This window comes from Neovison vison, chromosome 6 (assembly GCF_020171115.1).
Source record: "Neovison vison isolate M4711 chromosome 6, ASM_NN_V1, whole genome shotgun sequence".
Taxonomy (NCBI): domain Eukaryota; kingdom Metazoa; phylum Chordata; class Mammalia; order Carnivora; family Mustelidae; genus Neogale; species Neogale vison.
The window spans coordinates 214,035,288-214,056,229 of record NC_058096.1 but is presented as its reverse complement, the minus strand read 5'-3'; the positions used below and the strand labels follow the sequence as shown (position 1 = coordinate 214,056,229).

Sequence of the window (20,942 nt, the reverse complement as noted above, 5' to 3'; positions counted from 1 at the left end):
AAAGACCTGATTCACAGATTTAAGGACCTCGGCAAACCCCAAACAGCTTAAATACGAAGAAAACCACATACACACGCTTCACAGTCAAACTATCGAAAAGCAGTGATAAAGGCTAAAGCAGCCAGAGGAAAACAGCATGATACCTATGCAGGAACAACTGCCTGAGAGACTCACGACTTCTCAAGGACAGGGAGGCCAGAAGGCAGTGGAGCAACATCCTAAAAGCGCTGGATGGAAAAAAAAATACTAGATCGGGCACAGATACCCTTCTAGAATGACAACAAAGGGACACCTGGAAGGCTCAGTCATTAAGCGGCTGCCTTCAGCTCAAATCATCATCCCAGGGTCTTGGGATCAAGCCCCTCATCAGGCTCCCAGTTCAATGGGGAGCCTGCTTCTCCCTCTGCCTGCAACTGCCACTGCTTGTGTGCTCGCTCTCTCTCTCTCTCTCTCTCAGACAAATAAATAAATAAAATCTTAAAAAAAAAAATGACAACAAAGTAGACCTGTATTATAAGAAATGCCAAAGAAAGTTCTTTAGGCTTAAGGAAAAGGATGAAGAACATCAGATGTGGCAAATACCTGGGTAAAAATAAGTCTCTAAAAAACAGTCTCTTTTAACATATACAATGGATTAAAGCAAGATGGTGTTAGGGAGTTTATGACATATTTAGATATATTCCTATGACAACTAGAACGTAAGAGAAGACACTGCTGGCTGGGGAGGAGGTGAACAAATGGACCTACAGGGTTGCGCATTCTCTACATTGGAAATGAACTGATGTAATATTAACTCCAGGTCACCTATGAAAATTTAAGGGTGTATATGGTAATCCTTAAAGGAACCTTCAAAAAATAACAGGAATAGGTATAGTTAAAAGAAACCAGAAGATACCAGAAAATGGAATTTTAGAAAACTTTTAAATAATCTAAAAGAAGGCAGAGAGGGAGCAGAGGAACAAACACAGGGGATAAAAAGCAAGGAAATAATAAAACAGTAGCCTTAAATCTAACCATATCAATAACTACATTGAATGTTAATGGACTAGACACTCTATTTTGAAGGCAGAAATTTCCAGGCTGGAAAGAAAAGCAGTCCCAACTATATGCTCTCTATAGAAAACCCTTTGTGTAAAAAGACCCAGGGAGACTGAAAGTAAACGGATAAAAAAAGATATAGGAAGCCAAGAGTAAGCATAAGAAGGATGAAGGAAGGCTATTTCAATAGGTGGTAAAACAGATCTCAAGACGGAGGTATTGCTAGAGGAAAAAAGGAAGCTTTTATAATGATAAAAAGGTTACTGCATCAGGGTGAGGCAAGAAGCATAAATGTGTAGGCACCTGACAGAGCTTCAAAACACATGAAGCAAAACTTGACACAATGAGCAGGGACATAGACAATTCCACAAACAGACTTTAACATTTCCCTCTCAGCAACGGGTACAGTGGTTGAGCTACAAAACAAGCAAACAAAAACCGTAAGGACACAAACAATCCAAAAAGTACTACCAACCACATCAACGTAAGTGGCATTTACAGAATGCTGACACCCAACAACAACAGAGCAACATTCTTCTCAATTGTACATGGTATGGACACCAACACAAACCATAAAATGGATATCAATAAATTCAAAAGGACTGCAGACATACAGAATGTGTTCTCTAATGACCAATTTAATTAATAACAATCAGTATTATAAGATATGTAAAGGACGGAAAGAACAAACACCTGGAAACAAAACAATACTTTCAACGATTCATGCTTCAACAGAGAAATCACAAGGGAAACTAGAAAATATCTCGAACTAAAGGGCAATGAAGATACAACATATGAAAATGTGTGGAATGCAGCTAGGTAGTGTTTAGAGTGAAATGTGTAGTTTTAAAATATTTATATTAGAAATGATGGTCTAAAGTCAGTGACTTAAGGTTGAATCTTAAGATGTTAGAAATGAAAGAGCAAGTACTAACCCAAAATAAATAGAAGGAAGGAAATAATAAAAAAGCAGAAATCAGTGAAATAGAAGCAAACAAGAGAGGAAATTAACACAGCCAAAAGCTGGTTCATGGACAAGCTCAACAAAATTGATCAACAAAAAGTAAGAGCACAGATCACACACATAGATCAGTAGCAGAAACGAAAGGGGGATCCCACGACAGGACTATCAACAGAAACGTTACAAATTAATCCTTGCCTTCAAGGAGCTCTGGGTCTAGTGCAAAAGACCAGTTGGTCTGTGGAGAAAAGGAAAACCAGAGAATGTGCGGGCAGGAGGGAGAAATGCAGCCTGGAACATGAAGGGAGGCTATACCCTGCCCTCACGAGACACGAGAATTCTCTGTTCAATCCCAGAGTCGCTTTTTTGTGCAGTGCACTGGGCCTAACACCGGGCAAGACACAAGGTTTGCTAGATGCTAGGGGTAGAGAGGGGCACGTGAAGGCCTCACACACTTTCAGTACTGCCAGGAAGATGGCAGGGTGGCTGTGGGGAGCACATGGGGAGCCCATGATGCTTTGTCTTGTTTCAGTTTTGTTGGGAGACAGGGCAGCAATGGGGGTAGGTGATAGAAGAGAGAAGCCATCCAGTGGGCCTGAGCTGAAGTGACAGGGGCACAGAAAGGAAGAGAGAAAAGAGAGAGCTCTTTGGGACCCAAGCTTTCCTGACATGGGCTCACCGGCCCACTGCATGTGACAGCCTGAGCCATGGGACAAGCCTCACAGGGACAAGCACCGGGCACACGCAGTTAGCTCTATACCTCCCCAGCATCACTCACCTTTGAGGGTAAGGAAGGGTTTTTCGTGAATGGGTCTGAGGTAAATGGGTCATTCTTTGTCTGTTTCTTAAAGAAGTCGTCAGGTGCAGAGCCACGGAATGGGTCGCTTTCTTTGAAAGGATCCCCTCCAAATGGATCTAGAGGGTGTTTTGGAAAGTGAAGGAAAATACGCCCCATGAATAAACAGTATTATGCTTTGTGAAAGAGCCCAAATATAAAAGAACACATAGCTGATGCCTTTTATATGAAAATCTACAAAAGGAAAAAACCATAATGCAGAAAGCAGGTCAGTGATTGCCCGGGGCCTGGGGGTGGGGGGTAGGAGGCACAAGGGAACCTTCTGGGATGATGGAGATGTTCTCTTACACAAGCGCACACATTTACCAAAACTTATCTAATTATACACTTAAAATTGGTGAATTTTGTTGTGTGTAAATTACACCTGCCAACCAAGCTGATTTTAATAATAAAAACATGGCTAAATCCAGAGACAAAAAGCAGGTTGGTAGTTGCCAGGGGCTGGGGGAGGGGGAAAGGGGGGTGACTACTTATGGGATGAGGCTTCTGTTTAGGGCATGGAAATGTTCTAGAACTACACAGAGGTGGTGGCTGTATGTTATAAATGTACCAAATGCCAATGAATTGTCACTTTAAAATGGTGAATTTTGTGTTTGTATGAATTTCACCTCAGTTGAAAAACAAAGAGAAATACAGAAGTCGATAAATAACCAGGTAGCAGGATCGCAACACCGCACCCACAGTGTGTTCCTTCCCCCGGAGTGCGGGGTACAGGCACAGTGAATGGACACGGGGCAAAGCTGCTGTCACCAGGAGGGAACGAGACACTAGGCTTCCAGGCAGTGCAGATGGCCTTCCTTCCCAGAACACGCTGCGGCCGCCGTCACCACCTCTGGCACCCGTAAACTGAAGCCCCATTGCAGGCAGGCGCTACACAGGGACCCCTGACGCTACCACATGCGACACAAGTGGGCACAAGGGACCAAGCTGCTGTGGGCACATCTGAAAGAATCGCCTGGCCCCGGGGGGCTCCTTTTCTAGTCCCTCTCTTGCCACTGTGAGGTTGGCAAGAAGGGGCGCCTGACCAGGAAGGGATGAGCGGAATGTCACTGCCAGGCTTCCTCAGACTCTAAGCCCCTGCTGTCCTGGCATAGGAGGCCTGGCAGGCGGCTGCTTTTCCGTTTCCCTCAACTTGAATTAGGGCTGGAAATAGCCTGAAGGTGAGAAAATAAAAAGTCTTTTCAACAAAGGCTTTTACCTGCCGAAGCTGTCTGTTGTTCTGCGAAGGGGTCATTCTGGAATGGGTCACCTAGGTTAGAGGAGAGAGGAATGTTTAGCTCTACGGCAGAAAGGGCTCTGGCATATCCAAGTGGGAGAAGCCACTGGCCGAGGCAGCTTTTCTGAGTTGCGGCGTTCAAATAGAAATGGGGTATTGTTGGCGCTCGACATGGGCTGGAGGCGGGGAAAATGTGGAGCGAGCCAGAATTCACCCCCTCCTCCTCGCCAGGCTTGACACTTGTGTCTCATCTCCCTCTCACCTCCCGCAGGTGCGACAACACAGGACTCTGGGGTGGCCCTAGGCCTCAACCCACAGGCAGCCCGGAGCGACAGTGAGGTCCCCACACCCAAGCTGAGGGCTGCCGATTCCACTCTCGTACCGGCGGAGCCTCGACCCCGCATTTGACAGTGTGCACCAAGTGAGATACCTTTGAAGGGATCAGCTCCTTTAAATGGGTCGGATTTGAAGGGGTCTTCGGCCTGGAAAGGATCCGGATGCAACTCTTGGGCATTGTTGCTAAATAACAAGGCTTTATTTTTGAAAGGATCGTCCTGTAATTTTGTGAAGAGACAGGACAGGAATTTTATTATTTCAAATTTAAAGCAAAGTACAGAATTCCCTACCCAACCTGCATATTTCTCCTTCAAGCAGTGGGACCCTACAGAGAACAATTTAAAAAGCCATCGAAGAAATGTGGACGTTGGTTCCTAGTGACATGTCGACACTAGTTTATTTGTGGTGACAAATGTTCATTCGCGGGGACAAGGTGTTAATGATAGGGGAAGCTGGGTGTGAGGCATGTGGGAACTTACTGTACTACTTTTAAGTTTTCCTGTAAGTCCACCACTCTTGCAAAATAGAAGTTTATTTAAAACTTGAGTGGAAGCAACTCGAACAAACTCGCCCACCGATGGACGAACAGATACACCGGATGTAGTATGTAAACACACAAGGGAGTATCACTGACCCTTGAGGACATCATGCTGAGTGAAACAAGCCCATCATGAAAAGACAAGTGCTGTGTGACAGGGTCACTTTATAGGAGGTCCCCAGGGGAGTCAGATTACAGAGACAGAGAGTAGAGTGGTGGGTGCCAGGGGCCGAGGCAACAGGACGGGGCATTCAGTAGGTATGAGAATGTTCTGGAGTTTAGCTGCATGATGTGACTATACCGAGGCATGGTTCAGATGATCAATTCAATGTTGTGTGTACTTTATTACAATGATAAGTTTTTCTTAAAGAAAAAAAATCACTAAGTCAAAACAGTGGCATCTTTGGAAATGTCAGAAAGAAAACCTAACAAGCCATTCAACAATGACAGCATGGACCTCGTTCAAAAGTGTGGCTTCCCTCAGTCATCTTCTCACAGAACGTCTACCTATGTGGGCATGTTTTAAAATGCTCTTTCTGGGGACGCCTGGGTGGCTCAGTTGGTTGAGCGGCTGCCTTCGGCTCAGGTCATGATACCTGCGTCCTGGGATCGAGTCCCACATTGGGCTCCTTGCTTGGCAGGGAGCCTGCTTCTCCCTCTGCCTCTGCCTGCCACTCTGTCTGCATATGCTTGCTCTCGCTTCTCTCTCTATGACAAATAAATAAATAAAATCTTTAAAAAAATAAAAAATAAAAAGAAATCTATAAAAAAAAAAAAATGCTCTTTCTGCACCAAGAAGCACGCTGGCTGCTTGCATCTCGGGAGGAAACGGGCCGCTCTTGCAGTTGGAACTACTAGAGCATACACGCTTGGCACTTTGCATGTATTTTAAAAAGTGCTTATTTCTAGAAACAAACAGGCATGTTTAAACCAGAAGAAAAAAAAAATGATTTGCTTTTGAAGACCACATTTTTATAGTGGAAAATGGCCCAAATGTTGTGGGGGGAGGGGACAATGCATGGGAACAATGTACTTCCTTTAGAAACAGTGAGTGTATTTTGGTTAATAAAGACACACCCTCAGTGAAAACACGAAGGTTTCGCTGTGATATGAACAAGCACAACATCCTCACTGAATCTGGCAGATGTGTTGGCACCCGTGGGGCTGGCAAACATCCATTATTCCAAAGCCAAATAATTAAAGAGCTGGGGCTTCCGTAAAAATACAGACAATGGTTGCAGAGCAATGACGTCAAAGGTGCCAAAAGAAGACTCCTGAACAAGGCTCCTAGCACTCTGGGCTGGGTGACTCTGGGAGGCAGGGTGGCTCTCAGAGGCACTGGGCCAATGGGAAGCCCTGGGCTGGGGATGACCAACACCCCTGCCCTCTGATTGAATACAGAAGTGTTTTTCTTACCCGGGAAAGACTATCTGCGGCTTCCAACCAAAGGGCTTCCCAAGGTGGGGAAACCAAGCAGGGCTCTTAGGCAAGTAAGCACAGGTGTCGGCAAGCACCGCGGCTGGCGGAAGCGTGCAGTTCGTTAAGGACAGCTCGGTGCTAACACCTGCACAGCGCCTGCACCGGCGAGCGTCTGATGGGGCTCTCAGACACACAGAAAGGTGAGGGAGAGGTCCTAATCTAAAGGAGCTAGGAGGCCAAGATGGAAAATCGACCCCTCACCCTGTGCCATGAGGGGTGGAATGTATCGGTTCCGGAAGAAGAACAGAGAGAGATGATGACTTGGATATAGGTGTGCATTAAGAACGACAGCTTGGTCTCAGACTGGAGGCTTCTACTTAGTTTTTAATAGCATTGATTTACAAGTTGGTGGGTTTTGTTGGGTTGGTTTTTTTTTTTTAATGGTTTCGATCATCACTTGGAAGCCTGCCAATAAAAGGAGAGGATGGCAGAGAGAAGCCTGTGATTCTAGGGGCTCTGTCTGCGAGCCCCCTGAACTGAAAGCCAGCTCTGCAATCTCGTCTCAGGAGCAATGATTTGCCTAAGGCAGCAGTCGTTCCCTCTCCTTCAAAGGAGAAGCCTAAGAGACCCTGGGAGGACTCGTGTACGGAAGGTAACCACCAGTGGTTCTAATGCCACTTCACGGATTCAGAGCAGAAAATGAGATTTCCCCTGGTGCACAGATGCCGTAAACTCCACCACCCACTGACCACTTACCAGTGAGAACTGGGCCATTTGCCACTTGGGAGACACAAGTTCGGCAGACAAGCTCTGGGGCGGAAGACCGATCCCTCCGCAGAAGTAAAACACTTCAAACATGGAGTTCAGTAACTAGTCTTAATTCTCCACTTGTTAAAATATAGATGTGGCACCCTGAAAGGAGTTTCTGTGACTTTCCTTCCCTTTGCATGGGAGCTGGGCAGTGGTGTGCTGGTGAACCAGCTGAGAAAAAATAAAAAAATGATTGGTAGCTTCTGCCATTTCCCACGGTGTAAATACTTCCACCGTAGCTGAATCCAAGTTACCAAAAGTTGTACAATCAGGTTACAAAATTCCTATTTAATAATCAGCTCTGGAAAGTCAAGAAAATATGGCTCCAGCATGCCAGCGGGGCTGGATGCAACAGATGACCCAATGATGAGTTCTCGGCGAGGCTGAAGTCTGGGATGATTTACTGCCTTCTCTCTACTACACAGGAGGGGGGGGTGCTGTCTTCAAGGGCAAGGCCAGTATTCTCAACAACAGATGACAGACAAGAAATAAATCTGACTTTTTAAATCAGTCTCTTGGACAAAGTAACACGGTATGAGCTTAACACTAAAGTTAGTAACTTTAGTAGAACTGTGCAGCCTTAGAAAGTTCTAGGTGCACCTCGCTGGTTACACTACTTTCAGGGGATCAAAGCCCTCACTCGTGCCCGCCTCCAAGAGAACTAAGAGCTCTGTGAAGCGGTCCTGAAATATTCAAGAGTAAACAAAAAGCCCTCTTCGAAGTATTTATTTAAAAAAGGAAACAAACCGAAAAATGCTTTAAAAACTGTATTTGTACAAGATAAATATAGATTTTCTTTCAGACACTGGTTGCAAGTTTCTACGTAACATATCTGACGTCGACATTCCAGGATGAGTTGACTATCATGTAAACTTTGCCCCGCTTACAAGGTGAATGAAAATGAGAAAAAGATTAAAAATCAGGGAGGGGAGGGGAGAAGAGGGGAATCCCTGACCCTTGCAAACCGCTGCTTCACTGCTAACTTTCTATCCAAGGAAACCGATCTTATTCGAACCTACAAAGGGGCTTGAGAGTGAGCTGTGCCGTGAACTAAGATGAAACGGGACAAGCCCAAGCTGTGCAAGGGACCAAGGCCAGATGGGGAAAGGGAAAGCAGGGTCACGAAGCTGAAATGCACACGCGGAGACGGAGAAAGCCGGACAGCCAAGCGTGCAGCTCTGCCTCATGCATTTAACAAGACTGGACATTCGTCGTCTAACTTTGGACAATCAAGCTGACGATTGGCCCCAGGGCAGATACGGAATTCCCCCGTTTAAATTCCATGACAAAAAGGAACCTGTGAACAGCAGAGGGAAGGAGCAAGGGCCAGAGACAGGAGACAGAGGAGAGCACCAACAGCGTCTTCTAAGTGCTTCAGGGAAGGAGGCCTAAGCTTCCCCATAAATTCCTGGGACTGAGCACTCAGCTACTGAGGAAAGAAACGCGTCAGGAAATGAACACGAAGGGCTAAGTCTTAGTTGAGAGAGAGAGAGAAAGCTGTGTTATTACAGGAAGGAAAAGGAATCCACAAAGCCAACAGGGCCAGGAGCAGAAGGAGGGCTCAGAGGAGGAGTCCTGAACGCAGGGGCAGCAGTGCAGGCCGAGCAGTGAAAGGCTTTGGAAGCACAGCACAACCACACCATGAAGACCAACCGCGTCCCACGGGCTCCCTCAGGAGCACAAAGATGCTCTTCTCAGCCAGACAAAAGTGGAAACGCTGGGGCTCAGGGCCACAACAGCAGGCTCTGGCAGGAACGGGGGATGGGACAATCTGAGAAAACAGTAACACTGGCTGGAGTTGAGTCCGCAGAAACCTAATAGGCCATCAGCCCTTTGGCCCTTGATCAGAACTCCTAGGGTCATAAGGTGCCGAGGTTTTCAGCATAAATGAAATTGCAAGAGAGAGGCCAGTTCATAGGTCAAACAGCAGTGCCTCGAATGGGTTGTCATATCTTGATCTTCAGCAATACATTCGATTTTCAAGGTGCTCCTTGTGCGAATACACACACACACACACACACACACAAACCCCCTCTGATCCCCCCAACTAGTAGGATATAGGGTTTCACAACATGTGAGAGGCTTGATTCAATTTTGGTTAAGTTTGGGAAGCCCTCCGACTGTGGGCTGTCAGCCCACCGGAGACAAAGGTCTTTAAACACTGGTTTACAAAGGATTCGGGCCTATCCTTTGCTTTGTCTCGGAAGCAAGGCTGGAGCACAGCCATGTACACTGGGCTGCAGGGTCTGTGGGACACACAAAGCAGCAGCAGACACAAGAAACACCCCGCATTTGGGAAGACTCGAGGCTGGCCAGCGCCGGATCCGGCAGGCCGGGCATTCTCTGACCTCAACGTGGGACCTAATCCCAGGACTGGAATACATTTATTCAACCTTTACCATGGCTCCAAAACCGCCCCTCTCTGTCAGGGAGACCCCCTCGCTCAGGTCGGCTAAGTTGGTCAGGCTGGCGCCGTGGGCCCCGTCGAGTGCCTCGTCGTACTGCTCCAGGGTCCTGTGGGCTTCCTGGTGGCTCTCGTGCAGCTGGGAAAGCTTGTTTCTTGCCTACACAACAAAGATGGCTGACATCACACGGGGTTTAGGGGGCAAGTGTCAGGCAAGACACATTTTTTTCTCCTAATGCCCAAACCCAAGTGATTCAAATGGGAAACTGAATTACTCGCCTACGGAGTTTACAAGAAGCGAGACCACTTGTAAACCAGAATGAGGTCCTTTCCGCCACCCCATGAGGCCTCTCTGTATACCCAGCCCCTGAGAGAGGCCTGTGTGCAAACAGATGTTTGTCAATTCTGAACAAACTGAAATTGGTAAAATCCAGATTCACAATCTGTTCCCAGAGATCGCTGACATTTTCCTTTATGGGGTTTTTATTAACCCATCTGTGTTAATAAGCAGCAGTGAACGTCACTGTTATTATTACTAACACACACTCACATCTCGGTTCCTAACTACCTTGTACAAACTCTTACTGCTCAGAGGAAAAAGGTCTTAAAACAATACTAAACCTATTCATTAAGAATGAGGGATGCCTGGGTGGCTCAGTGGGTTAAAGCCTCTGCCTTCGGCTCAGTCTGTGATCCCAGGTCCTGGGATCGAGCCCCACATTGGGCTCTCTGCTCAGCAGGGAGCCTGCTTCCCCCTCTCTCTCTGCCTGCCTTTCTGCCTACTTGCGATCTCTGTCTGTCAAATAAATTAAAAAAAAAAAAACAAAAAACTTTAAGAATGAAATACAACAGAGGGTACTAAACCCCCAGCACGTGAGTGTGATGAACTTTTGTCTGTAACCTGGCAAAAGGAGCGAGAGATGGAGCCAGTCAAGAAAGGAAGCATGACCAGCCATTCCGACACTGCTGAGCGCGAGCATCACCCCCACCCCACAGGTGGGACACCCAGGGGCCGCAGCGCACAGGGGAGCAGGAGAGGAGCCCTCCCTCTGCAGGCCTCAGGGCCTTCACACTGGCACAGGAGAAGGATGGGGTGCTCAGACAGCTTGAAGAACTGGAAAAGGACCCGCATGGGGTGAGGCTCGTCACAGCGTGGGGCCTCCTCCATGTGCCAGTCCGCAAACTCCATGGGGATGGAGAGGTGCTCAAACCAGTCTCACGCTCTGTCCCTCTTGCTTGTCCAAGAACCACATTGGTGAAGGCATTTCTATACCCAAGACTCTCTTCAAAGGAGCTTTACAAGTCCTCATGCAGGCCCTGCCCACTCCCCGCGAAATGGCACTCGCTCAGGTGGGGAAGTGGAAGGATGGCGAGGCAAAGCAAACTGTCACTGCGCCAAAGACAGCACGATGGTGGCACATGCTGGAGGATTCTGGGTGCTTACCCTCCAGGCCAGGATGACAGCCTCTCAGAAGAGAACCTAACATAAACGAGGTGGGTGACAGTAAAGGAAACTAGTGGCTCGGCTCAGATGCAGACCAACACAGGCTGGTCACATACAGTGACAGGACCAGTCAGTCACTGGAGCCACTCCACATGCCGGAAAACCCCAGGAGACCTAGCCACGGCCAGCAGAGGCGGGGGACCTGCCCTCAGCAAGGTACCTGGTTGATTTCGTCTTGTGTCGATTTCAGGGACTTGATGATGGTTTCCAGCTGAACTTTCCCGGCCTGAATGCTCTGCTCCAGCTGCGTTTCTTCCTGCTGCAATCGGTTCAGCTCAGACTTGGCCCGGTTCAAGTCATCTTCCTGGGACTTGAGGTCAGATTCTTGAGACTGGATTTGGGTCTTCAATGAGGAAATCTGGAATTAGATGAAATATGATTGAGGAAGAATTCTTTTATTTTTTTTTTTAAAGAATTTATTTATTTATTTGAGTGAGAGCATGTGCACAAGTGTCGGGGAGGAGCTGAGGGAGAGGGACAAGCAAACTCCACGCCGAGCACAGAGCCCAATGTGGGGCTCGATGTCACGGTCCCAAGGTCACAATCTGAGCTGAAACAAAGACTTGGACACTCAATCGACTGAGCCACACAGGTGCCTTGAGGGAGAATTCTTAATTCACACTGTTGGAAGGTGCTAGCCCAGTGAGGCAGACATCAGCCCGATGGCCAGACACCTGGCCTCCTTCTAGGGCCCTCTCTCCACTTGAAAGACGGAGAGAAACAACAAGGCAGACATGCTCATGGCCATGTAACGTGCAGAAAGTCAATTTGGGGTAAGGAAGAATGAGACCTGGGGTAAACACAGGCCATCTGTCCCCCAGGGGCTAAACATCCCTGTACGAGGCCTCGGAGGGGGACACGGAGCTTTACAATCCATGGAGGTTGCAGCCCCCGGGTCTGTAACAAGCAGCGAAGATGACAGAGCAGGGAGAGGGACGTGCCTGCCCCCTGTGCTGGGAGGCACGGGTCAGGGTAAGGGGTCCACACACACAGGTTAGTGGGGACCAAGGTTGTTCACCCTGTGGGTTGGTGGGCGAGACTGAGGTCAGGCCACAAATACTTGATCGCTTTTTCAAGTGGTATGTCCGGCAGCTCTATTAGCGCAGGAAGGTGTCTCAGCCCTGTGTTTCAAGGGCATGGTGAGCTCCAAGAGGGCTACAGGAAGCGACCCCCTGTAGTGCTGGGGGTGAGACTCACCATCTGAGTCTCGTCCTGGCACTTCTGCCTCACGTCGCTCAGCATGTCTCGGAGCTTGGCCTTCTGCTGGTCCATTTCGTCAAGGCGGTCTTGGGCGTCCTGTTTCTGAGCTTCTAGCTCTTGCAAACTGCTTGTTTCCCGGTCTAAATCATTTTGTAACTCCTAGGGAAAGGTAACATCACTTTCCTTGAGATGAAGGAGAAGGGGGCACATCCAGGTAACGGGGGCTCAGCCTGCGCTGGAGCCCCCAAGACGTCCTACAGCAGCGCCTGTGCCCCGAGTCTGCACTCGGCAGGCACCCTGTGTGCACCTGCTGGAATGTGTGCACCTCAGCTTGGCGCCTGTGGCTTGAGGTCTCTCACTGACTTCCTCGGCAAATACATACTGATGGCCTAGGAAAGGCCAGGGGCCAGGATAGTGGCTGCGTCCCATCAAGAAGAGCTGCCCAGTGACGTAGTCAGGGGTGGAGAGAGGAGAGGCATCACCCAAACACAAACTGGGAGGAATGGAACCAACAGAATGCATGGGTGCTGCTGGGTGGACTTGGGGGCACGGGGAGACCAGACTGACGCTACAAGGGCAGAGGGGAGCTCCGCGGAAGCACCACTTAGGGTGGACCCAAAGGACAAGCAGGCAGCAGCCCGGGGAAGAGCCAGGAGGAAAGGAGCCCAGTGGTACAGGGAGTAGGGGCAGTAGGCGGGGCAGCAGGGGGCTCAAGGTGGGGAAGGCGGTACTGGGCTCCAACTCGAGCCAAAGGAAGGAGGGCCAAGCCAAAGAGACTGCACTCACTTCTGGGGCAGGACATTCAAGTATGAGCTTGGGACACAATGGTTCTCAACCGCTAACGCTCCTCCAAACTGGCACTGTCGCTCAAGTGGACCCAGCAGGTACCTGAGACCCGACTATGACGCCTCTAGGAAAAGCACCTTAGAGGTGTATGACAGGTGTGACCACGCGCAGTGTGTGACAGCAAAACCTGTAAACCATGTAAATTTCCACCAGGCAGGCCGGGCTGACAACTGCAGTGCACTCTTTCCCTAAGCTCATGCTCTGAGTTACAGCGTGAAGCAAACAAAGCACGTGACAGAGCGCATGTGTGCTTCACATTCTGGTGTTCGTGCAAACAGGAAGGAGAGAATATGCACAAATCTCTCTCCTGAAACATGCGCATGACCTTCCTGGAAGGCCTCATGGGAGCTAATGAATTGCATCTCTGAGGGGGCGAAGGGGAGGGCAAGAAGCTTCACGCCTTTTGATTTTCAACCAGGCAAAGGTCTTATCAAATGTCTTTTAACTAAAGCTGAAATCACAGATGGGTGGGGCAAAGGATATGGAAGCCTCGGGGTGCTGACCAAGGGAGCAGGGAGGGGACCCGGAACTAGGTGAGATGGTGGCCATGGGAACCAACGTAAGGAAAAGATCTGAGGGGACCCTGAGGGTACAGGAACACGGAGATGGTGAGGCCGATCCCAGGTCAGGCCTGGGCTATGGATTGCTGGTGCCACTTTAGGAAAAAACCCAAAGGAGACACAGCATCTCCTCTCTACCTTGAGGATGACAATGTCATGGCTCTCTCCTCTCTAGACAGCTCCCCAGTCTCCCTGCCCTTGACCTTTAATTCAGGAAGCAGATCCTCAGTCTGACAAGTTTGGGGAAGAGAAGAGACTGGTGGCAGGGAGTCTAGGACATGGGTCTACCACATCTGAGGGAAGAACAGTTGATGGAGGAGAAGGAGATGAAGCAGGGAGGAGGGTCAGGCCCGGTGTGGTAGCCTGGGACACCGGGTGGCCAACAGCCTAGGGTATCAAGGAATCTTGAGCCTCATTTTATAAAGAAAAAGGAGGAATCAAAGAGCCCCACGGGGACAAAGACCCACCAACTTATGGTAAGGATGGGAGCTGGCTCAGAATGGGGGAGGTATCTAAGCAAAGATAACACAGAAATAACCCAGACAACCTACAAACACAATGCAAACTTGACCACTGGAATCCCCAGCTGCCTTCTGTGCAGAAACTGACAAGGTGATGCCAAAATTCATTAGGGAACACAAGGGCCTCGGAATAGCCGAAACAATCTTGAAAAAGAAGAAAAAAGTAGGACTCGTGCTTTTCAATTTCAAAATTTATATTGGACATATCTCAGATATGTCGTGGGTTTGGTTCCAAATCACTGCAATAAGCAAGTATCATGATAAAGCAAGTCAAAAGAAGCTTTTAGTTTCCCAGTGCATATAATTGTTTATACTGTACTACAACCTATTAAGTATACTCCAGCAATATGTCTAAAAATACATGTGTACACCTAAAATAAAATCATACTTTATTGCTAAAAATTGCTAACCATCATCTGAGCTTTTAGTGAGTCATAATCTCTCACCACAGATCACCATAGCATACGGAACAATAATGAGAAAGTTTGGAAGACTGCAAAAAATACCAAAATGGGACACAGAGACACAAAGTGAGCAAATGCTACCAGGAAAATGGCGCTGGTAAATTTGCTTGACACAGGGTTGCCACAAACCTTCGATTTGTAAAACAAAAACAAAAAACCACACCATATCCGCAAAGCACAATCAAGTGAAGCCCAAGAAAATGAGGTATGCTTCTAAGAAGCTACAGCCATCAAGACAGTGTAGTACTGACATAAGGAGAAATGTAGGTAGGTCAGCGGGATAGAACTGAGAGTCCAGAAACAAGGCCACACACATCGGTGGCCAAGTGATATCCACCAGGGGTGCCAAGACCATTCGATGGAGAAAGAACAGTTTCTTCAACAAATGGTGCTGCGACAACTGGATCTCCACATGCGGGAGAATGCAGTCAGACCCCAGCCTCACAGCATAGGCAAAAATTAACTGAAAACAGATCAAAGATCTAAATGTAAGAGCTTAAATGGTAAAATTTTAGAAGAAAACACAGAGTATTCATCTTTATGACCCTGAATTTGGCAAGGAGTTCCAAGATAGGACATCAAAGGCAAAAGCAGGGAAAAAAAAGGAATAAACTGAACTTCACTAAAATTTAAAACTGTTGTGCTTCAAAGGACACCATCAAGAAAGTAAAGACAACTCACACTATTTGCAAATCACATATCTGATGAAGAACCTGTATCTAGAAACTATCAAGAACTCTTACAACTCACCTAGAAAAACAAGCCAAGTTAAAAATAGTCAAAGGGGAGGCACCTGGGTAACTCAGTGGATTAAGCTGCTACCTTCAGCTCAGGTCGTGATCTCAGGGTCCTGGGATCGAGCCCCGCATGGGGCTCTCTGCTCAGCAGGGAGCCTGCTTCCCCCTCTCTCTCTCTGCTTGCCTCTCTGCCTGCTTGTGATCTCTCTCTCTGTCGAATAGATAAATAAAATCTTTTTAAAAAAAATGGTCAAAGGGTCCAAATTGACATTTCTACAAAGAAACTACAAAAATGGCCAATAAGCACATGAAAAGACACTCAACATCATTAGGGAAAGCATTAAGGGTAATGAGATACCACTCCATACCCACTAGGAAGGCCAAAATAAAAAATGGGAAAGAAGTGTTGGCGAGGATATGGAGACACAGGAAACCTTATACATTACAGGCTGGAATGTAAAATGGTGCAGCCACACTGGAAAACAGTATGACGGTTCCTCAAAAGGTTACACAGAGTTACCATATGATCCAGCCATTCCACTCCTGGGTAACAGACCCAACGGAAGTGAGATCGTATGTCCATGTGACCTGTACATGAACGTTCATAGTGACGTCATTTTCAATAGCCTCAAAGTCAAAGAACCCAAATATCCATCAACAGCTGAAGACAAACAGAATGTGGTCCGGCCACACCATAGAGCCTCACTCAGCCCCGAAAACGAATGACGCACTGACATGCACACTACAACGTGGATAAACCTTGAAAACACTGGAGGAGTGAAGGAAGCCACACACAGAGGCCACACCATGTAGGACTCCATCACCACGCCAGGTGCAGATCAGGTAAATCCAGGGACAGGATGCAGATAAGTGGTCGCCAGGGGCTGGGGAGGGAAACGGGGACTGCTAATGGGGACGGGGCTTCCTTTCAGAGGGAAATGTTGACAACCTGGCAGTGGTGATGGGTGCACGACCCTGAGCTGACACTAAACACCATTAATTATGCACTTTAAGTGGATGGATGGTGTGGTCTGTGAGTTCTAGCTCAGTAAAAGCTGTTGTCACAAAACAAAACAAAACAAAAAACTAGGCAAAGACGCTACAGGTGCTCACCAGATCGACAGCAATGGAAACAGAGGCGAGAGACCCCCAGGGAGGACAGGGAAGGGGCGCCCTGGGAACAGGACCAGAGGGGCTGAAGCTGAAGCTTCCACTGCCTAAAACCAAACATAAACAGACCTGAGGACAAAGGACTTGTACCGCACACGGAGCCCTGACCCACAGACTGTACCAAGTGATCTCCCAGCGAGACCCACGTGGGGAAAGGTGGCAGGAACCAAAGCCAAACCTGGTTTTCACAAAGGAACTTTAAAAAAATAGAGCGTTCTGTCTAGGACCAAAAAGCTGCCATCAAGCACTCCAGCAGAGCCCCAGCCTGGCCTGCTTGCAGATGAGCCCCCCCCCCCCGAACAGGGGTCAGTCTGGCTGGCATGGGGCTCCCTCCCAGCTCTGGGGGGTTGTCGGGCACACAAGGACGCCAGCACCTCCAAGGCTGCAGGTATGTGCCACCAGAGCCCACCAGCCAGGGCTACAGGCGGCCTGGCTGCGCCAGCCGCAGACCAGAGGGACGGTACCTTCAGATGTCAGAACGAGTCACTGCAAAGACCTGACATCTTCCTCAGAATCGCCCAGAGCAGGCACCAGAGACCTGGTGACTGGCTTCCTGGGCAGTTAAAGGCCATCAGAGCACCCAGATCTCCAGGGACCAGAATGTAAACCACAGCATGTTCAAGGCAACCCTGACACAATAGGAAGGGAGAACCGGCCACAGGCGGGGCCCAGCCCAGGCACGAGGAAAGAGGAGGCCAGCTCCGCCCCACCACAGGACTGACGGGATGGAGGCTCAGACGCAGAGCCCACTCCCGCCCCTCCGCCACCTGCATCTGAGGGATCAATTCCAGGACACGGGTGGAAATCAGAGGCCTCAGAGAGAATAAAATGACAGGAGGAAAGTACTGTGGGGGCTTTCAGAGAAATACAGTCACTTCGCCTGCAAGGTGGTCTTATAACTGAAGCAGCTCATTTGAGCAAAAAGCCCTTCCTGTCAGAGGAGGCCTGGTCCTTGCTTTCCCATCTGAAACATTCCCGGAGACCACCTACAGCCCAGTCCTCACTGCTGACAGGCAGAGAGTGAGAAGCCAGGGAAGGAAAGAAGGGTCTGGACACTGCACAGCGTGAACCAGTGAGTGTCCTGAAGCAGGGCGGGCACATCCACGCCACCTCACCTGCAGACCACAGCCATGACAGATGTGGCATGTCCCACAGATGGGCAAAACGTGCCATCCTCCTAGTACCTGTGTCTGTCCCAGTCCCTGTGTGGGTGGTGCAGGGGAGGGCCGCCCAGTGCCTCGAGAGCCCAACGGAGTCAACGCTACTTACTTCCCCTGGCTCCGGTCCACGCCCTTGGAGGTGGCCCAGAAAGAACTGGCCACTCTCAGAGCGCACACAGCAGCCAGCCACTGCTCTAGGCTCTGTGAACAGCCCATACACCAACCCTTGGTGCCGGCAGGAGAGATGGAAGCTAGGAGGCTGAGCCACCGCTCCAGGTCACTCAGGTGAGGTTACTAAAGTGGAGCCGGACCCTGACCACTGAGCCGTGCTCCTCTCCCACGCCCAGCTCTGAGCTCAGGACACTCAAGGTCCTCGCAGAGACCACCAGTCCCAGCGGCACTTCTAGCGCTCCCTCTCAGGGTGCCACAGCCACCTCTTGGGTCCTCAGAGGGGCAGCGCCTTCTCTATCCACTCAGACCCGAGACACTGTGGGACCCCTTGCTCCCGGTGCAGACTCCCCTCTGCTCCAATGATGAGAAGAGCAGGGAGGGGCCTGAGTGCATGCTGAGCAAAGGCCAGACCCCATTTTCCAGCCCCACAGCTCGGGAAAGCAGAACAGTCATTATCAGTGTCATACGAGACCCAGAGATGTTAAGTAACTTGCCCAAGGTCACACAGCTAAGGAGAACTAGATTTGAGCCCAGCAGTCAGACTCCTGGTCTCTGCATCACCACCACCTGCTAGGAGACACTCCAGGAAGCAGGACTGTCCTGAGAATAGGTTAGCAACCACTGTCTGAACCTCTAACACTGAGACTTGAGTGGAAAAAGTCAGACACAAAAGGCCTCACGTCTAACATCCAGAACAGGCATTATCTAGAGAGACAGCAGATTAGTGGTTGCCCAAGACTGGGGAGGGGCAATAGAGGAGAGAGGCAATGGTGAGGTGAGGGCTCATGGTCATGGGGTTTCTTTTTGGGATGATGGAAACTAGATGGAGGGGACAGTTAAGCAACATACTGAATATGCTAAAAATCACTGAATTGTATGCTCTAAAGGAGCAAATTTTCAGTGATGTGAATCAATAGCTCAACTGAAAGAGAGAAAGCAAGCAAGCCCTGTCTGTGGTTAAAGTAAGCTTAAAAGTCTCAGGTGGAAGCCCCCCAGAAGCTAGCTTTCCCTTGCCCCACCCCCACTGATGGGCCTGGTGGTCGCTGTGTGGGACACAGCTCATTTGCCCAGGGTGAGCACTGTGCTTACCTGTACTTCGTTGCTTTTCTGTCTGATTGCCTCTTCCTTTTCTCTAATGTCTTGTTCCAGGGAGTACTTCTCTCTGGCCATCGAAAAGATTTCAGGAAAGCACAGATGAGTGACAGCACGACAATGGCCATGGTGCATTCTCTTGGCACCGACTGCTCAGCGCCCAATTCCGTCCTTACCCACAGAACCCAGCTCAGCTGGCGCCCGTGACTCTCTCAGTTTAGCTGTCAGTCCTAAGCCATTAACTTGCCGCCTGAGACTCAGCCGTTTTGTGTGCTGAGGGAGAGCAAGGCCTTCCTGAGGTCAGGGGGCATGGCCTGGGGCTGCCGAGCAACAACCCGCCTGAGACCCCCCCAGCCCACACGGACTACCGCAGGCGTCATCACTCGGGCTCATTAAGTCAATTCAGGAACTCAGGGGAGTGTGCAGCCCTTCGTCTCTGCTGTACGGACCTGTAACGGCCAATTTGCCACATGTCTCACAAGTCTCTGGTACTTGTGGTACAAGCGGGGACAGGGCTGGTTGAGATTCAGATTCTCAGGGGAAGGAGCTTTAACACACCTTTGTAACTGGGCAATCTCTTGACTGATATCATCAAGTTCCTTCACACCAGTAAATTCTCCTGATCCAAGAGAACTTGAACCGTCCTGGAACCAAATTCAGATAGAGAATTAAAAATTGTCAAGCTGAGGGGCACCTGGGTGGCTCAGTCGGTTAAGCATCTGACTTGATTTAGCCTCAGGTCATGACCTCGGTGTTGCGAGATTGAGCTCAACGTCATGCTCCACGTTGAGCGTGGAGCCTGCTCAAGATTCTCTTTCTTCCTCTCCCTCTGCCCCTTCCCTCCCTTTAAAAAAAAAAAAAAAAGGAGCTGACAAACCAAGGGGCGCCTGGCTGGCTCAACTGTAGAGTATGTGACTCTGGATCTTGGGGTTGTGAGTTCAAGTCCCATACCGGGTATACAGATTACTTAAAGATAAAATCTTTAAAAAAATTTGACAAACTGACCTCACTGCCCAGCATATACTAGTAGGTCCTAGTATGCGGGATACGATCATGGTATCTACAATTCACAGCAGCAAAAGGGCCAGTACCCAGCCTGGAAAACTATCCCAGTGGCCCAGACACACCTCCTAGACCCACCCCGGGCCCCTGGTGAAAGCTGGGGCCAGATCAAAGTAAGCAGGGACAGCAGAGCACTGGCAGGCTCACACGGGCCACTGCCGCCACCTGGTGGCAGGCTGCGGGAAACCACAGGAACAGGACCCGGTTTGAGGGGCAGTACTCACCGGTACAGGAGTGCCTCTCTCTGAGGGCGGGACCATGTCCGGTGACAGGACTTGAGGGGGGTCAATGCCTTTACTGACCTTCTGCTGAATGAAGTACATAGCTAATGCGAACTGGTCTTTACTTAACTTCCCCGTTTGCCTCGTATCAGCCAGGGCCCTGGGAGAAACACGCAGATGCTAATTACACATCAGAAGCAAGAATGTGGCCCAGCATGCTAACTAAACAAATCACAGAACCCATCCTTTGAGGAAATGAACAGTGACAATACAAACAGTGGGGCACAACGGCAACTCCTTCCCTACTGAACATCCTGCTCCCGGACAGCAGTCCCGACGCCCCCACCCGAGCACCTGCCCAAAGTCTGGTTAAGGAGGCACCTGGGTGGCTCAGTGGGTTAAGCATCTGACTTCAGCTTAGGTGATCCCGGAGTCCCGGAATTGAGCCCCATATCGAGCTCCCTGCTCAGTGGGCGTCTACTTACCTCTCTATCCCTCACCCCACTCGTGTTCTCCCACTCCCTGACTCTAATAAACAAAAAATCTTCAAAAAAAAAAAAAAAAAAAAGAGGGCATCGTCAGGACAGGAAGCGGGTGCCTCACCTGGCTGGAGAACCACCAAACCCCACCCCACAGGCTGAGGTGGCAGGCCTTTG

At 49.3% G+C, this 20,942-nt stretch overlaps 1 protein-coding gene across 7 annotated transcripts in view; it reads right to left on the bottom strand.

The window, feature by feature from the left end:
* EPS15L1 (epidermal growth factor receptor pathway substrate 15 like 1) overlaps positions 1-20,942 on the bottom strand; it is a 95,132-nt gene that overhangs the window by 29,973 nt on the left and 44,217 nt on the right. For all 7 annotated transcript variants that reach the window (XM_044254011.1, XM_044254006.1, XM_044254007.1 and 4 more), the window contains 9 exons: positions 20,290-20,446; positions 19,562-19,647; positions 19,001-19,073; positions 12,280-12,441; positions 11,243-11,440; positions 9,574-9,738; positions 4,502-4,625; positions 4,054-4,104; positions 2,778-2,914 (listed from right to left, as the gene is read on the bottom strand). In XM_044254011.1, the coding sequence (XP_044109946.1) occupies positions 2,778-2,914; positions 4,054-4,104; positions 4,502-4,625; positions 9,574-9,738; positions 11,243-11,440; positions 12,280-12,441; positions 19,001-19,073; positions 19,562-19,647; positions 20,290-20,446 (1,153 nt within the window). The remainder of the gene's footprint in view (positions 1-2,777; positions 2,915-4,053; positions 4,105-4,501; positions 4,626-9,573; positions 9,739-11,242; positions 11,441-12,279; positions 12,442-19,000; positions 19,074-19,561; positions 19,648-20,289; positions 20,447-20,942) is intronic.